The sequence below is a fragment of the Micromys minutus genome, assembly GCF_963924665.1.
Source record: "Micromys minutus genome assembly, chromosome: 2".
In the NCBI taxonomy this organism is placed as follows: Eukaryota; Metazoa; Chordata; class Mammalia; order Rodentia; family Muridae; genus Micromys; species Micromys minutus.
The window spans coordinates 51,036,952-51,055,416 of NC_137971.1; the positions used below are offsets into that span (position 1 = coordinate 51,036,952).

Sequence of the window (18,465 nt, forward strand, 5' to 3'; positions counted from 1 at the left end):
AGCGCAAATGAAATCTTGCGCTCCCCCCCTCAGAGATTTACAGGGGAAGTGAAATCTTATTTGCACCGCTGCCAAGCTGGGGCCGCGATGAAATTATGCCTTGCGAAGAGACCCGGCCAGTTCCTTGCGGAAGCTGCTGCATCAGAGATGGGCTTATTAAAAGCCACGGTGGCCACATTTCAACCTGTTTCAGGTGTTAAGTAATTTACTGCCACCCAGAATTCAGTGACAGGTTTTTATCATTTTTATTTCCATGATGCAGGCAGACACCCCAAGAAACCCCTGCTTAGCGTTCTTCCTAAATTCCCCACCATGGTACATCAGTGGGAAATGGGGTGATGGTGCCACCAGCGTCATCAGATACCCCTACCTTCCCCAGGGCATCACCAAGACTCAGCATTACTGGAAGGGGAAGAAAGCATCTGAGAGCACCTCACACACATCCGGGTCCTAACCATCCCCAGAGAGCCCGCAGGAGGTTTTCTGAAGGCAGCAAAAGCATTAGCTGCATTAGCCCTCGCTGTCTTGCCAGACACATGGTCTTTGCTGAGCAACTATTGTGTGTCGGGCTTTGCTTGAACAGAGCACACAGCTGCCAAGGGGCCCATAGAGGTCACTTTCTACCCATAAGTAGCCAATAAATATTTCCTTTTTTAAAAAAAAGATTTATTTATGTATATGAATACACTGTACCCTTTTTTAGAAAAAGATTTATTTATTTTATGTATATGAGTACACTGTAGCTGTCTTCAGACACACCAGATCCCATTACAGATGGTTGTGAGCCACCATGTGGTTGCTGGGAATTGAACTCAGGACCTCTGTAAGAGCAGTCGGTGCTCTTAACTACTGAGCCATCTCTCCAGCCCCCAGTAAATATTCCTGATGATTAATGAAAACTGGGGAATGTGGCTCAGTTGGTAGAGGGCTTGCCCCGCATCTACAAAGCCCTGGGTTCTGTCCCCAGTACTGCGTAAACTGAGAGTAGAAATGCATCTGTGACCCCACTCAGGATGTAGGAGCAGAAGAATCAGGAGTTCAGGGTCCTTCCCAGCTACGTACAGACTTCTAGGCTACCCTAGACTACATGAGATCATGCCTCAAAAGTAATAATAATGTAAATAAATGTGTCTGTGCTGCAGACGCTCCGTGGTGAGGCAAATGTGCAAAGCTCTGGGTTCTATCCTCAGTAAAAGGAAAGTACCATTAAGTGTCAGTCTTCCTGTGGAGGCTCTGAAGGAGGGGCTGGGGAGGCAGAGCCCAGCCTCACCAGTCATCTGCTCCCTCCAGAGCTGAAGGGATAGGAGAACCTCAGCCCCTCACTGTTCTGGAGAACACCCAGTCTTCAACTCCCCCATACTGCCGGGAACGCAGGGGCTCCTGTTCTCCAAGGAAAACAGGGATCAAAGGAGCTACAGTCTGGGCCTTCTGTGGGAAGCAGTCCCAGGTCCCCTTCATCAGCATTGCGGGGTGAGGACTATTTGATGCCTGCAGGCTGTGGGGGATTAGGCCTATTACAGAGGCTCTGGAAGTTTATCCAATGCCTTTTCCAACGCCCCCTTTCTCCACCTGTTTTCATATACTCGAAGAAGACCAAGGGGAATCTTCAAAGTCCAGACTGAGCCAAGAGCAGAAATTCTTTAATTAGCTTTCTCTTGGACTGAGGCCCTGGTGAATGGATTAGTCATGGTGGGGGGCAGGAGGAAGGGATCTGAGTCCTCTTTAAAGCCGCGATTACAAGCCTGGGGTGAAGGACCCCAGAGGGGGCAGTCTCTGGGGACAGGAGAGCCCTCCCCAGCCAGCAACTCCCGGAGAGTTGGCAGATGGAAGCAGCCAGCAGGAGGATGGAGATGTTCCCTCCTGAGCCCTGCTGCCTTCAGGAAGCTGGTGTGAGAGACTCCTGACGTAATCCAGGCTGTGTGCCTGAGCCTCCTAATGAGTGTGTGACTCTTCCCCATGTGACCATTCAGATTTCTAACTTCATAATTAGAGGGGATTTCCTAAAGGGCCACCCATCTGTGAGAGGCAACGCAGCAGGCCTGATGGTGCCAGGCGCCAGGCATCTGTCACCATGTGTCACCACATCACACCCCCAAGGCAGTGTGACACAGTTGCCTTGCTTAGTCTCACTATAAGCAAGTGCCTTTCGTGTTGTTGTCTTGTTTTGTTTTGTTTTTTGAGATGGAGTCTAATATATCCCAGGCTGGTCTCAAACTCATGATGTTGCAGAGGCTGGCCTTGAACTCCTGATCTTCCTGCATGTTCCCAAGTACTGAGGTCACAGGGGTGCACTACCACGCCTAGTTTATCCTTGCAGTACTAAGGATAGAACTCAGGACTTAACCTATGCTAGGTAAGCAGTCTATCAACTGAACTATAGCCCCAGCCCTGACTCCTGTTCTAAAAGGGGGTGTGGTTCCATCCTTAGCCCTGCATAAACAAGAAGTGGAGGTCTCTGTGACCTACTCAGCAGGGAGAAGCTGGCAAATCAGAAATTCAAGGTCATCCTCAGCTACATACAGAGTGCTAGGCCAGTCCTATCTAAAAACACATAATTAATCGTTATATTATTATTATTATTATTATTATTATTATTATTATCATCATCATCATCATCATCATCATCATCATCATCATCATCATCCCCAAGTTCCACAACTTGCTCAAGGCCTCAGTAATTGATGTTGACTCAGGAACCAGCTATGGAAGCAGGTATCTCCTATTACCCTGAACTCTAGCCCGTGGGAAGCCTTTCCTCCACCATAACTTAGTTCCTGTGTTAGGGTTCAGGCAGAAGTTAGAGCTGGGTACCAGTTAGAGGTAACTGGGATTAAATTGCCATGTGCCTTTCATGTGAGAGAGGAAGGTAGCATCTGCCTCAGTCTGAGACACTAAGAAGAGAAGGCTGTCTGGAGTTAGGGGCACCTGTGTGGGTGAGCTAAGAGAAGAGGGAGGGGGTCCTAGGCTCTGTCTGGTAGCTCCCAGGACTCGACTTTCCTACTGGCTCCCTTTTAAGGAGCTGTACCACATACCAGGTGGGTAGGTGGAAGATGATTTCCCAAGCCTGCCGATGGGAAGTGTGAGCTCCCCATCAACAGTAGCTCCACTGTGGCCAGGCCACACTGGGCTCTGAAGAGGACTCTGTAGGATGGGCTGGCAAGAAAAGGCACTGCTACCTGCCATCAGCTTTCTATACTAGTGTGATACAGAGGGACAAGCTACTCCAGCAGACTACCCACACATACAACCTATGACTGCCACACTCTGGGTATGCCATATGCCAGCTGTATGGATCTTCTTTCCCATGATCCTCTACTGTAGCCTCGGCAGCTCTGTGAGGTGCTGGGGAAACAGGTCATAGCTGAATATGCAACTCACCACAAAACATCTGACTCAGGTTGAAGGAAGTTCTTAGAAGACCTGGGAGACATTCAGGGTAAGCCAGAAAGGAAGCAGATACAAGAGTGCTCTTAGCCAAGGGAGTAGTGGCCCATGTCAAAGGTAGGAGATAGGAGAGAATGTGCAGTCATAAAACCATGATGGAATGGCACACCTATAGTCCCTGACCTCAGGAAGCAACAAGATCAGATAGATGTTCATGGTTATCATAGTGAGTTCTAAGGCAACTTGGCTACATGAGATCTTGTCTTTAGGAACAAAGGAAGGAAGGAAGGAAGGAAGGCAGAAAAGTGAATTCTCTGTCTGTAATGGAGAGGACTGGAGAGGAGGTGAACAGAAAGAAGCCAGGAGATCTGGGAATGGCTTACAGCTACAATCCCAGCAATTGGAAGACTCGAGAATTGCTGTGCGTTTGAAGCCAACCTGAGCTGCAAGATAAATCCAAGCCAAGCTGGGCTAGAGAGTGAGAGCCTTTCTCAAAACCAAGAACACCACAGGCCAACATGTAGTGGCAAACCTTTACTATCAGCACTTGGTAGCAGAAGCAGGAGGGTGTTAGTGAGGTGGAGGCCAACATGGCCTGGTCTGTGTAATGAGCTCTAGGCCAGCCAGAACACTGTGAGACTCTCAAAAACAAAATAAAGCAAAGGAACCAGACTCATCCGACTCAAGGTCTGCTGCATCCCATGTCCCCGAGTTAGCAGTGTACCCTGGTAAGCTGAAACCCAGAAGCAGCAACCATACCCTGGAGATAAGTACAACCCAGAAGGACACTGGCCACAGCCCAGGAAGCATGTGGGAGCTGGATGTAGCCAGGAGGTTGTGGGGGAGACAGAACAAAGCATCTGTAGTGCTGGTGCGCACACAAAAAGAAATCGTTTTCAGACATAAAGCAAGCATTGGTGAGCACCTACTATGTGCTGTTGTAAGACATGGGGCACCCAAGAAACAGCTGTTCCCTGGGATTGTGCCACACCTGCTTACATGTGTGTTCCCACAGCCATCTCCTTGGTGGGTAAAGAATGATGCTTTGCTCCAATTAGCCTTTTCTTGATTGCTGGTGAAAGTTCGCCTCTCTTCACTTGTTTATTGGCCATTTGTTTTCCTCCTACCGGGAATTGTCTGGGCCCATCTTCCCCACATTTTTCTTCTGGACTCGAAGTTACCGGTTGCATATTCAGAGAGGAGTAGAGAAGCAGCCTTCTCCTAGGAAGGGGGGAACATGGGGACCTCTCTGGGACGGTCCTGGGCCCCAGGAATGTGAATGAAAGGTTCCTGCTGGATCTCCATCTCTGGCCAGCTCCTAACTCTGCCAGAAGACTCGGAGCTTTCTGCAGGTGCTGGCTGGGGACCCCGGGTATCACTCAGCAGGAGCTGCAGATAAGTTGGTCATTAGGGATAGAGAGGTTTGCAAGGTTCCAAGGACCAACTGACAACTGACAAAACAGGCAAACACTAGGCCAGAATCCCTCCTCGTAGTCTGGACACACCTCCCCTCTTGCCAGCTGCAGCAGTCCCACCAGAGTGGCCCTCGCCAGGGGACTTATGCACAAGCCCTGCCCCATCCTCAGCCTCCTGACCTCTCAGGCCCTGAAGCACCTCTGCTGTTTATTTTTCCTCCAGTGCTTCCCATATTTCAGTGGACAAATAACGCAGGCCATAAAACTGATTTCCAAAGCCCGTAAAGGCAATAACATTTAGGGAGACAGGAAAAATTAAGCCTCCTCCCTTCTCCGAGTAATGACTGCTGGGAGTCCTCGGAGGACGTTCTGCGGCTGCAGACGCTCAGGCGGGCCTGCAGAAGTCCCTGCCCAGTTGGTAAATGGTGGCTCACACGTGCTCCTGGGCTCAAACATGCTCCTGGGCCCACAGCAGCCATAGAGCCTCCCTGCTCCTGGTTCCTTCTTCTCCGGCTCTGCACCTCCCTAAGAACCATCAGAAGCTGCCTGGCACCCTGGGTCACCCCCACACCCAGTCTCCCACTGAGCTCCCCACTGAGACCTGAGGCTGGCCCAGTGGCAGACCTACACATTCCAGTTCTTTAACTCGGGGAGAAGAAAGGCACCAGGGTGCTCACCCACACCTTCAGTGGCAGAGTGGGGGTTCCCCAGGGTACTGGATTGTTAAGTGTACTTCCAGCTCCCATCATCCCTTCCAGACTATCCCCAGGTGGTATCCAGCACAAACAACATGGCTCCTAGGGGCCTCTCCATGCCCCCTCCTCATTAACTCACTGATAGGTCCACTCAGGGCTCCCAGGGAGGGATGGAGGACCCCAGAAAAGTCACTTCATGTCCCCACATCAAAGTGTTCCCCTCTAGGATCTTAGCTAGGGGAAGCTGAAGCTGTCTTCTGCGGTGGTTGGGAGGGCAGGCAAGGTATAGATGAGCTCCAGCAGTAGGGGGTTGGGGGGTTGTGGTAGGAGGGTGCCTGGAGGCAGGAGTAGCCCCAAAGTTCCCAACAGCCCCTGCCTGAGAATTAATTGCAGAGATTCCAGAAGGCAGAGAATTCCAGGACAGAAGGCTTCCCGTCAAATTGATGTGATATATGTGGCTCTCATCCCAGTACCAGGGAGGCGGAGATGAGCAGTTCAAAGCCATGCTGGGCTCCCTGAGACCATGCCTCAAATAAACAAACAAAAACAAAACAAACAAACAGCTGGGGAAATAATGCAGTGGGCATTTTAAGCACAAGACCTTCAGATCACCAGAACCTTTTTTTAAGCCGAGTTCGACAGAGTCCACTTGTGATCCCAGTGCCTAGATCCTAGGGAAGCAGAGGAGAGTCTCTGGGGCTCAGTGGTCAAACAACCCCATCGAATGGGTGAGCTTCAAGCCAGCGAGAGACACTATCAAGAACCAAGATGGCTCAATAAGATGCTTGCTGCCAACCCTAACAACCTGGGTTTGAACCCCAGAACTTACACAGTCAAAGGAGAGATATGACTCATAAAAGTCATCTTCTGGCCACCATATGCACAGCATGGCATGATTGTTCACACATGCACATATACGCACATGCACGCACATGCACGAACATGTGTGCATACACCTAAATGAAGATACTTTTAAATTCTTAAACAAGACAGATAGCTCCCAAGGAATAATGTCTGAGGTGTCTGTCCTCTGGCCTCCATAAACACATACACCCATGTTCCCACCCACACATCCACACCACACACCACACACACACACACACAAGCTCCGCCTTTCAGGACACATAACAATTTCACCAAGGATGGTGGGGTCTCCTAAGCCAGAAGGGGACATCAGAGTGGCCTATTCGCACTCCCAGAGTCCCCTGTCACTCATCCCCCACTTTTAAAGTTTAAGTGCATCACTGCATAGAGTTAGTGTAAATGAAGAGTTGGAGAGAAGGGAGAGAGAATCCCCACCCACACACCTCCCATACTAGGCCCTCCAGAAGGCCAGCAGGCTCGGGGAGCAGCCCTTGGGAGCAGCGTGGAAGTCGGTAGGACCTCGTGCAGCCAGAGGGGCTCCAGCACACATTTGCATGGAGCCCTTGGTGGCATGCTGGAATTTATGCAGCCGCCCGTGCGGTTCCTAAGGCGAGACGAATCTCCAGGCTGCTTTTCTCAGCAGGAACAAGTCTCTCCTTCAAATCGATGGTGACACATTTTTAAACTCCGATGTTAAGGAGGGAAAGATTTTGAAGGCCCCCTGGGGTTGGAACCCTTATTAGTCACAAGCTCCTGTGAGAGAAATCACAGTGGCAGGCTCAGTGGACCTAGGCAAGACAAGAGGCCCAGAGGCCAGGTCACCAGGGGAGAGGAGGCAGGAACCACAGCTGCAAACTGGAATTACAGGGCTTCCGAGTTAGGAGGGAAGGTGAACCATGAGATAGGCCTCTGGTTCAATGAATGAGCCATCTGTGGAGCAAGAACAGCTGAGAGCTGGTGGCTCTGTTGATAGAGCGCTTACATTCCTGTGTGGATCCCCGCTGAACCTAAGTGTGCTAGCTCAGAGTCCCAGGCCTGAGAGAACCAGGAGTCCAAGGTCATCTCCACTCCATTGTGAATCTGAACCCAACTGAAAACATAAAACCTAGACTCTAATTTCAAAAGAGGACTAGCCAGGCAGTGGTGGGGCACGCCTTTAGTCCCAGCACTCAGGAGCCAGAGGAAGATGGATCCCTAAGTTCCAGGACAGCCAGTACTTCACAGAAAACCCCTGTCTCCAAAAAAAGAAAGGGGGAGAGAGAGAGAGAGAAGAGGGAGTCTGGCAATGGCACGGGACTTCAATCCCTACATTTGGGAGGCAGAGGCAGGAAGCTCTCTGAGTTCGAGGCCAGCTTGGTTTACAGAGCAAGTTTACACAGGATGTATTAGTTATTTGTCTATTGCTGTGGTAAAACATCATGATTACCTTATATAAGAAATTATTTATTTGACCTTATGGTACCAGAAGAATACGAGTTCATTATAGCAGGCAATTGTGTCAGCAGGTGGCAGACATGGGGACAGGAAGAGCTGAGCACCTACATCTCAAACCACAAGCAGGAAGCAGAGAGCATAGATTGGGACTGTCACAAGGCTTTAAGACTGCCTCCAGTGACACACTTCCTCCAACAAGGCCACAGCTTTCAAGCCTCGCCAAGGATTCAAAGGGCAGAGCCTGCGGGGACGTGCTCATTCAAACCACTACACGGGATTGCATAGTAAGGTCTGTCTCAAAATGACAACAATTCAGAAACAAAACAAAAGACCAGTTGAGCTCTGTAAACACTGTAAAGAAAAAGAATGGTCAGCACAGAGACGCTTTTGAGGTGCCATCTGGGCTGAAGCCATGGGAAGATGCCAGCAACCAAGCAGCTACCGAGATCCCTGACTACAAGGGAGTCCAGAGCCCTAGTCAAAGAGATCACAGGTCAGCATGAGTGGAAGGTGCCGGGTTTAAAAGGAGGCCTCAAGGAACCATGAAAGAACATGTGCCAAGTGCAAGAGCCATGCTCTAAGGAGATGTTAGGGCAGAGTCCTCTCGAGACTTAGTTTCTTTCCCTCTCTCCTTCCTTCCTTTCTTCCCTTCCTTCCCTCCCTCCCTTTCTTCCCTCCTTTTTCAGCTTTCGGGATGGAACCCAGGGTATCACTTATGGCAAGCAAGCTCTCTACCACTGAGCTACACTTTCCTCAGATGTGTGAGTGAGTGTGTGTGTGTGTGTGTGTGTGTGTGTGTGTGTGTGTGTGTGTACCAGAGCGTGCACATGAATGCATGCAAGCATGTGCAGGTGTCAGCCAGAGGTGGACATCAGCTGTCTCCCAGCTTATTTTTAGAGCCAGTCTCTCACTAGACCCAAAGCTCACCAGTTGGCTAGTCTAGCTACCCAACAAACCCCAGGGAATCTTTCTAGCTCCACCTCACAGAGCTGAGATTACAGGTGTATACCACGCCCCTAGTTTTTTTTTTTTATATGGATACAGGAGACTGAATTCGGGTCCCCTGTTTCTGTAGCAAGCATGTTACTCATTGAGCTGTCTGTCATCCCAACGACCCTTGGTTCTTCTGTCACTGATGTAATGTTTCCAGGATGATTGGGTGGGGCTGCCTTCAGGGGGTGAGATCTCAGTATGTTAGTCCTGGCTGTCCTAGAACTCACTAAGTAGACAAGGCTGGCTTTAAAATGCAGAGATCTGCCTACTTCTGCCTCCCAAGTGTTAATATCACACAGGCAGTACATAGCACACTGTGACTTCATCCCAGACAACACTGGGTATGCTGAGCTGTATGCAGAGGTCACTGCAGGCTAGAGAGATAGCTCAGCTGTTAAGAGCTCTTGTGAGCTAGGTAGTGGTGGTACCTTTAATCCCAGCATGGGGGGCAGAGGCAGGCGGATCTCTGAGTTATGAGTTCGAGGCCAGTCTAGTCCACAGATCAAGTTGCAGGATTGCTCTCTAGAGGGTCAGAGTTCTGTTCCCAGCACCCATTTTTATACCACTTGAAACCCAATTCCAAGAGATCTGACACTTTTCCTCTCTGCCCTCTCAAGACACCTGCACACAAATGACCCACACGCACAGATACGCACACCCACTTACACATGAATAAAAAATAAAAAGAAGCCTTAAAAAAAAAAAAAAAAAGTCCCTCTAGCTTCCATGCACACTTCCCTGATAATGGCCGACACCATCTGTCAAGCTCCAGCCACCTACCTGTCAGGCACCTGCATGGCTCACCCTGACCCTTGAAATCTCCCTGGGGTCTACCGACGAAGAAAGCAGGGCTTGAGGGTTATTGTACCATGATGAAGCACACAAAGCTCTTCAGAGGCAACAGCAGAAAGTGAACAAGGCTTTGTCAGGCATAACCTTGCCACATCCCACCCCTGGCCCCAGAGCCACAGGCCCAGCACACTGCTCTGTCTAGAGGGGGGGAGAGTTCCAGAAGAGGGTAAGGCTGAGCAGACAGAGGTCAAGGACACAGGGGCACTGACAGGTGGCCAGTTGACCATAGAATTCCCTCCTTGGCTCTTCCTGGTCCCCTCCTGACCAGATCCACCTGCTTCCTACCAGCCTGGTGGGGAAAACTCCCTGCCGCCTGTCAGCACTGGGATTTAGCTTCTCTGGCAGGCACAGCGGAGCTCACCGCCGCAAATGTCAATTCTAGGCCATTTGCTTCGTGGATTTTAATGTCCCTGTTTCTCTTCAACATCCACAGCAAGGTAGCCCTCGCTTCTCAAAAGGGATGTAGCGTTTGATGGTGTTTAAACCGTACGTGAAATACATCCAGGCGGCAATAATCAAACGGTCTCGGGCCCTGCTAGCAGGGGACAGCTGACAGCCAGCACGCTCTCCCACGAGCCACCCCAACGCTCCCATTTTGATGGCAATTACAGTGTCTAGAAAGGAGGGTGTAAGATGGGAGAGTGAGTGGAGATGCTATTCATGGGCCACTTGTTGCCACTGGGAGGAGGCAGTAGCTATGGGATGTCATGGGGGGCCTTCAACTTAACCCCATCCATCCTCCCAGAATGGCTCTATGCCATCCTCCCCTGCCGTCCTCTCCTGCCATCCTCTCCTGACACCTCCACACTTATATAAATAGCATGTTCCATGATGGTTTTGGTGCACGCCTGGAATCCCAGCACCCAGAAAAGCTGAGACAGAAAGATCACAAGTTCGAGGCACTACAAAGTAAGTTCAAGGCCAGCCTAGGCAACTCACTGATAGTCTCTGTCTCAAACTAAAACTAAGACAGAGTCAGGTAGGGGGTATCATTCAGTGGTAGAGCTCTTGCCTAACATGCATGAGGCCCTGAGTTCAATCACCTGGACCCAAACTAGCACATCCCTTAACCTGCCCACTGCATCCTTACAGGGCAGCCGCCTCCGCCGAAGGTCTCCAGCTCTGGGGAATCATTAGGTTCTGCATTTCTGTGTCTTTACTGTGACCTATTGTACAAACAGTCTGAGTAGCCCCAGATACAGCCTCACAGACCAGATGCATAGTCCTCAGACTTCCACTTATCACTGGGGAGCTCCTAGTGTGTCCTGTGGAAAATGAGCCCCTCAATATACCACTGGTTATTATATGTGGACCCTCCAGGACACTGAACACCCTGGCTGGAGTCTATTCTCGTCTCTGGGCTCCCTTCAGAAATCCCTGTGGAGAAGCATGCCCATGGGTGGAAAGTCCTGCAGGAGGTGGTGAGGAACCAGACCCCTCCATGGCAGGCAGTGTTGTGAAAAGGCTAGGTCACAAGGGGCATTTGAGGCTGACCCTGTACTACCCCAGAGTTCCTATATTCAGCTTAGGCCTAAGTACAACATCCCCAGAAACTGCACCCTTTGATAGATATTAACTGCAGACTACAGAGGGGACCATAAGTTGATCACTTAGTGTCAGCAGGACAGGGAATTTGCAAAAACCAACAAAGCCACTTCCAAGGTGAGCGTCTGAGGCAGGCAGCCCTGGGGACTGCAGAGGGGGCATTAGGTGGCTTCTACTCTGCCAGCTCTGACCTTAGATGTAACCAAGTCCTGATAGGGCTCTCATAAGGCATGTGGCTTCCTTGGGGACATGTCCTCTGTCCTGCCTAGGAAGGCCAGATCCAGACCTGGAGTGTGTGGGAGCTGACCCTGGAGGTCTGGAGAGAAGATTCATTTCAGTATATCCCCAAACATCACTTTCTTCACTGCCTGGGTCGGGGAGGAAGGACAGAGAACAGTACCCACTAAGGAGGCGTACCCATGTCTGCCTCACAATGCTAAGGCCAGACCCTTAATCCTCTAGGGATACAGTGGCCCATCACTTCAGGCAGTCTGTGCCCGGTCCCTGCTGGATCATTCCAGGAGAGCGAGTCAAGAGCTGCAGCTCCAGCCCTTTTCATGCTCTGCCAACTTAATAGTCTCCATTAATTTCAAAACACACACATCCCCATAAGCTCAGTGCTTGGGACAGCATCAGGGACACGGGCAGCTGCACAGGTGTGGGAGCTGAGGCCAGGTGGCCTCAAGGTCAGGATGCCCAGGACAGACTGTACCCCAGCCACTGCTCCATGAGGGCAAGTCACAGCCCTCTGAAGAGGGTTTTCTGACAGTTTAGTGACAGCAGCCCAGAGATGAGAGGAAGGGGGCCTGGGTTTGAGATGTTACTCTGCTACTTTCCTGCTGTGTGACACCATCCCTCTCTGAGCTCTAGTTATTCCTCATCTTCCAGTACTGGCTTTACAAGTACTGTGCATGTAGGACACTGAGTCTTGTGTTTCTTTCTCTACCTCCAGAGGCTTGCACGCTGCCAGGAAACCCAGGAGAGGCCCAGGGATGTTAACCACTGTCCTTATCTATGAAACCAAGAGATTCCTCTGAGGCTCAGGGAGGCAGGGTGGGGTTTCTGCTGGATCAGAGAGCATGATCCCAGAGCTGGCTCTCAACAGCACTGGGTCACTTTTAGTCACCAGAAGTCAACTAGAGCTCAGGACAGTGGGAGCTCCTCCCATCACTCCCTTCAGGGACAACAGACAGCTGGGTCCTGACCCACAGCAGGACGTTAGCAGGAGATCTTGGAGGCAGAGGGAACTTACAGGGCTTCTCTGGGTTCTCCTCACCAGTCAGGTTCACCTCACTGGACCAAGCCCTGGAGGGAGCCTCAATAATTCAGAAGGGATCCATCATTTATGAATTTATATAACACGGCTCGACCTTGTGGAAATGAGAGCCACGCTCTTCTGGAGGCACCGGGCCTCTTGGTGCGTCTTTACATGGGGAGGTTGGTTGCTGGACCGCAAGCCTGCTGACTGGCCTCCCTGCTCCCTGTTGCTCCCAAGCCAGGCTATACCCAGCAAGGGTTGGTTAAAAAGAAAGAAAGGAAAAAAGAAAAAAGAAAAAGCCAAGTTGGCTGCATCCCTTTAAACCCCAGTGATTGGTTTGTTTGTTTGTCTGTTTTTGAGACAGGCTTTCAATATGTAGTCCAGGCTGGCCTCCAACTCATGGAGATCGGCCTGCCTCCACCTCCACCTCCAGAGTGATGGGATTAAAGGGGCGGGCTTTAACTCTAACCTGGTTCTGTGATCTCATAGGAGCCCTAGTCTCTTACTCTGTAGAGTGAGCTCCCTCCCTGCTCAGGAAGCCTGAGCATCCAGTCAAGGCAACTCTGGGTGGGCAGTCCTTGAAGTATTGGAACTCAGGACAACTGGACAACAGGAAGGCTACTTCTGGGCCTTGCAGGGTGGGTAAATCCAAACTGTGGACCCCTTAGCCAGCACCTGCTCACTGCCCACTTACTCTCTGCTTCCTAGCTGCGAGCAAAGGACACTGAATTAGAACTTGTCACCAAGTGCTGGGGGTGGGGTGGGCCATATACACATACACGTGATCTCCCAGACCGCTAAGACTTGTAGAAGGAATGGAACCCTGGAGGGGGAGGGGAGAGGGTGAGCCTGGAGCAGAGGAGGGCTGGAGCTGCAGTGCAGACTAAGTGGAAATTTGACAAGGGGTGGGGGAGGGAGAAGGATGGGTAAAGGGGAAAGAAGAGAGATGGGCAAGAAGAGAAGAAAATGAGTAGAAAAGAGGCAGGGACAGGGGAGGAAAGAAGATGAGGAGGAAGGAGCTAGAGGAGGGAGAGGAAGATGAGGAGAAAGGGGATAGGGAGAGGAAGATAAAAGAAGAGAGGGTAACCACCCAGGACTTGCAGGTCTAAGCTAAGCAGGCTATGCAGGGGCAGCCGTAGTGGCCTCCCTGGTTCTGCTGCGGCCAGCACTGCCCCTGCCCCTGCCCCTGCCCCTACGGATGCGGAGCTTTTTTTATCCCGTCGGCGGCCGGCAAGCCTCAGCAAACACATTTAAATCTGAAGTGACAGATAAAGCGATTTACGGCGACAGTTTAGCGTCAGATCACTTCCCACCAGGCAGTTGCTGTCCCTGCGGCCCCCTGCTTGCTAGTCCATCAAGGCGGTCTCTAAATCACCCGCTCCAGTCCAGCCTAGGCAGGGCTGGGGAACAGCCAGAGCAGGGCAGGGCAGTGTGGCCGCTCACTGGTGGCCAGATGCTCAGAGTCAGGGCCTGCTCTTCCACACCCCAGGCTCCAGTGCCCTTCAGGGCGGCGCGAAGGGATGAAACAAGGGCTTGGGGACGGCAGAGTGGGGGTGGGGGGATAAGAGGCGGGTAGGCTCTCAGAAATCAAAGCCTCAGGACTTAAGCTGAGTGCCACTCAAGCCTTATTTTAAATAAATAAGCAGCTTAAAAGTCTCCCTGCGAGGCCAGCTTGTCGCTGTGAGACATGGCTTCCCACCCATTCTTTAAGGCCAGGCCCCAGAACCCAGGCCCCTCAAAGGCCTCTGTGACCCACTCACCCCCGCCACCTCCTTGCAGAATTAATTGGTCCCCGCGGCTTCACGAACACTTTGTTCAACCCTCCCTCCCGGCGCTGTGTCACATTATATTCTACTTAGCTGCTCTAGCTCCTGACTTCCCCAGGACTAATTTACTGGGGCCCTCTGTGTGTCAGGTCTGAGGATGTGTCATCCCCACTCGCACACAGGCAGGGGCCCAAGCATGATGGCGGTCTTCAGATGAGGACCTGAGAGATGGGAGGTGCTGGCAGGAGCCCCCAGATTCCACTCCAAAGGCTTCAGTGCTCTGACATACATACATGCGTAGCCTCAGATTGTTCTGAAGAGAAAAAATGGTTGTGTCTGCACAAAGTGTGACATTCATGTATGCTCTGCCCTAAGATGACTCTAAGGTCAAAGCTGGGCCACTGGGTCCCTGGGCTGGCCAAGAATGAGGGTCTTTGTGTTCAGACTTCCTAACTGGGACTTGGCCATCTCAGGGACAGGAGCCCACAAACACCAGCCATGGTGCTAAGGACACATCCATTCCCTGAGGCAGAGGGAAGACTCAAGCACTGCAAAGGGCACGGCACCTCCCACCCGAGTAGAGAAACCCAGACTCAGTCCCAGGGGTCAAAGGAAGAGCTTGAGACACAGGCACTGCCCCTGGCATCGCCCATACCCGGAGGAGGAGTGGCCACAGGGGGCTCCCTAGCTTATCTTGCCAGCGTGGGTGGCAGTCAGTTTAATTAAGATGGATGTGGCATACCCCTTCGGGCAGGAGCCATAGCCAGCACAGACGGCAAGAGCTTGGGGCTCTCTTGGGCACTGCCCTGATGGCCTTGGCCATCAGCCCATGAGGCAGCCGTGAGGAGAGTTTAGTAAGTTTGGCTTGCCCTTTGACCTTAAGCCCTGCCACTCACTGCCAGGCACTCACTCCTTCTCTCTGCCCCAAGCACCCTACCTCTGTCACATAGCACACATCCACATCACACACACACATGCACGTACGCCGTCACATCCCACCACCTCACACGCCAGTCACATCACACATACCATTAAGACAGATGTGAAAGTAGTCCCGGGCTTCAAAATGCCAGGTGGCCAGTAGAAAGATGAGGGTGGGAGTGAGAAGGGACAGGGGAGGAGGAGGGCACTGGACTTCCCCTCTACAAGCATTCCCTGGCTCCTATACCAAGGGACCGAGATGCCTACAACCTAGCTAGAGATGCTCCCCCTTAATCTTGCCACTTCTCAGGGTAGGAGGAAGATCCAAGTCTCCCCATTCTCTCACAGCCCCCTCAGGCTCCCCCTACTTCCTCCCCTCTCCTCCATGTTCTTGAAGCTGGAGTGAGGCCCAGGGGGACACTCCTCCTCATCTGGGAACAAAGTGAGAACAAAATGAGGATGGACAGAAAGACAGACAGACAGACAGACACACACACGCACGCACACACGCACGCACACACGCACGCACGCACACAGTGTGAGCTCCAGTGCAACGTCTCCAGCCACCCCCACCCCACACTGTGCTCCACAGGCCATCATATGCCCACAGGCCAATGCCACCCCTGGCTTCAAAAATAAAAATTTAAAAATTCCCACCCCAAGATAATTGCTCTCTCCTCTCGCCTATTGTGGTGGCTCTGCGGTCGGCAATGAGAAGCAATTATTCACGGCTAATGATTATAATCAAGTCAAATAGAATTTAATGGACACGCATTCTCTTCCTACTTGAAACTTTACATATGAATTAAGCACATATGGGTTTCACGAGGCTCAGACGCAGATTTATGCAGCCCTGAAAAGCCCCACATTGCCTGCGACTTTTATTTCACTAATAAAGGGTGATTTATGGGCTCCTTAGAAACACGATCTCTGCTGCCCCCTGGTGGGTGACACTGACAGGGTGAAGCCAGGGCCCAAAAGATCCCCAAGGGTCTGAGATAACCCAGGCTACTGAGGATGTAGGTATTGGACAGTACCAATACCTACATCAAACAGTGGGGATGCAGCCTCTGCATGGGAACCAACATCTGCTTCAACCACTGCTTGCCATTCTGAATCCTGACTGACCCTCTTTCTAGAAAAAGGTCTCAAGAGAATACACTAAAAGGTGTTGGGTCCACTAAGGCAAGCCAGAGATGGCTGGTCATCTACAGGAAGTAGCAAGTCCTTGGCTTTGTTGAGTTGGCACTCAGCATGATGCTAATGGTGTCGTAAGTGCGGGTATTGAACCCTTGGCTCTTGTGCAGGTGGTAAATGAGTGTCATTTCCAGTTTGTGTCCCCAACAACCCGATAGATTTCCATTGTCCATTTTGCAGCTCAACCGAAAAAGACAACTGGGTGCCTTCCACACCTTTGGCAGGGTCAGGTGCCAGGGCCAGGCAGAACCAAGAGACGTCCTGAGGACCTCTGGGATGGGTAACAGCATTCTCCCTGAGGGGCTGGTGCAGTGTGTACAAACCAGATAAGGCTGTCTTCAGTCAGATAAATTCATCAAACTCCCTGCCACCTACCAACTGTGTCAGGTTCTCCAGGAAGACACACAGAGGCAACAGCAGAAATGCAAAGGTAACCCAAGCTCTCTCTGGCATTGGATGCCAGCCATCACCTGTGTGCCTAAAACAGATGTGTGTGTGTGTGTGTGTGTGTGTGTGTGTGTGTGTGTGTGTGTGACAGTGCTGGTCCTCTACAAACACCAGCCTAGAACCCTGCCAGAAATGCCACCCAGATCACAAAGGGAAAGGGCCAGGAAGCAGCCACCTCTGCAGGGTGTCTAGTTACTTGGGGAGGCCAAAGAGGCATGGACAGTATTAGCAGTCCCCTGCTTTAGAGTCCTGGAGGGACCTACTCCAGAGCAGGCCAGGTGGCCTGGGATGCCCAGGGCTGCGAAGGGGAGGGGCTTGGGATGCCCAGGGCTGCGAAGGGGAGGGGCTTGGGATGCCCAGGGCTGCACAGGGGAGGGGCTTGGGATGCCCAGGGCTGCGAAGGGGAGGGGCTTGGGATGCCCAGGGCTGCACAGGGGAGGAGCTTGGGATGCCCAGGGCTGCACAGGGGGAGGGGCTTGGGATGCCCAGGGCTGCACAGGGGAGGGGCTTGGGATGCCCAGGGCTGCACAGGGGAGGGGCTTGGGATGCCCAGGGCTGCACAGGGGAGGGGCTTGGGATGCCCAGGGCTGCACAGGGGAGGGGCTTGGGATGCCCAGGGCTGCACAGGGGAGGGGCTGGTTTGATGGCACTTTTCCTGTGAGTTGGAGCTCTGTGCTAGCAGCTCTGGCCTGATAGCCACAGAATCATAGAAAAAGGCACCTTTACTGCCTGCTTCAGTTCCTGGGGGCTGTATGAGGGAAGGAGGGAAGCCACCCGACCTTGTTCCAGGAAGTTCCTACACATGTGCTAGATTTACTAATCCGGACACCAGTTCCTGATGACTCCAGCGCTCTTCCCAGAGCTTCTTGACCTCAGCCAGACAAACACTGCCTTCTTCCCTCCCCCCACAGAAGCAGCTGCCTCCACTCTGCCCGTCACAATATCACAATAAACCGCCAAGCCAGCAAGAAGAGACCACGTGCAGGAAGCTGAGCAGCTCCCGGCCCAGGCACTGGAGAGCTGCCAGGGAACTGAGGGACCCTCTGTCCTCTCCCCTCCCTCTGTGAGCTCCCTCACCTGTGAAGTGAGGTGGGGCTGGTGGAGGGGGGGCAGTTACAGTCCCCCCCCCGCCCTGCCCTAGGATGAAGAGAGTTGGCCGTGGCCTCTTCCCAGAGGCAGGGAAGTGTGGCATTGGTCCAGCCAGCAATCCCCATCCCCACTGCTAATGGGCCTCAGAGCTGCAAGGCAGCTTGGCAGAGGGAGGCGCCCCCAGAAGCCAGGTCAGGGCTTCAAGAGAAGACAAACCCAAGTGGCAGCCACACTGGTCTCCGTTGGCGCCAGCAGGCCATCCACACTAGCAGCTGGGAGCCTCTCTGGAGCCAGGTGGCGCCCACCCATTTCTGGCACACCGACCAGGCCTCAGGTGACGAAGTGCGCCCCCCCCCCAGCCTCTGACTCAGGCCAGTCACTCACCAGCGTTGACGATGGCATCCACCTCCAGCTTGGTGATGTCCCCACGGAACAGGGAGATTTTCTCGTTCAGTTGCTTGTCTTTCTTGTACTTGGGGTCTTCCACTTTCACAGCCAGCCCTGGAACAGGTAGGGTCAGGGGTCACACAAAAAGCCTTTACTGAAGAGTCACTCAGCCAGAGCCCTGGTGACCACTAATGCTAATGACATCCAAGTATGGATGA

The 18,465-nt window shown here is 52.2% G+C and overlaps 1 protein-coding gene across 2 annotated transcripts in view; it reads right to left on the reverse strand.

The window, feature by feature from the left end:
- Positions 1 to 18,465, reverse strand: part of MACROD1 (mono-ADP ribosylhydrolase 1) — a 134,899-nt gene that overhangs the window by 108,714 nt on the left and 7,720 nt on the right. For both annotated transcript variants that reach the window (XM_080912371.1, XM_080912370.1), the window contains exon 3: positions 18,245 to 18,361. In XM_080912371.1, the coding sequence (XP_080768497.1) occupies positions 18,245 to 18,361 (117 nt within the window). The remainder of the gene's footprint in view (positions 1 to 18,244; positions 18,362 to 18,465) is intronic.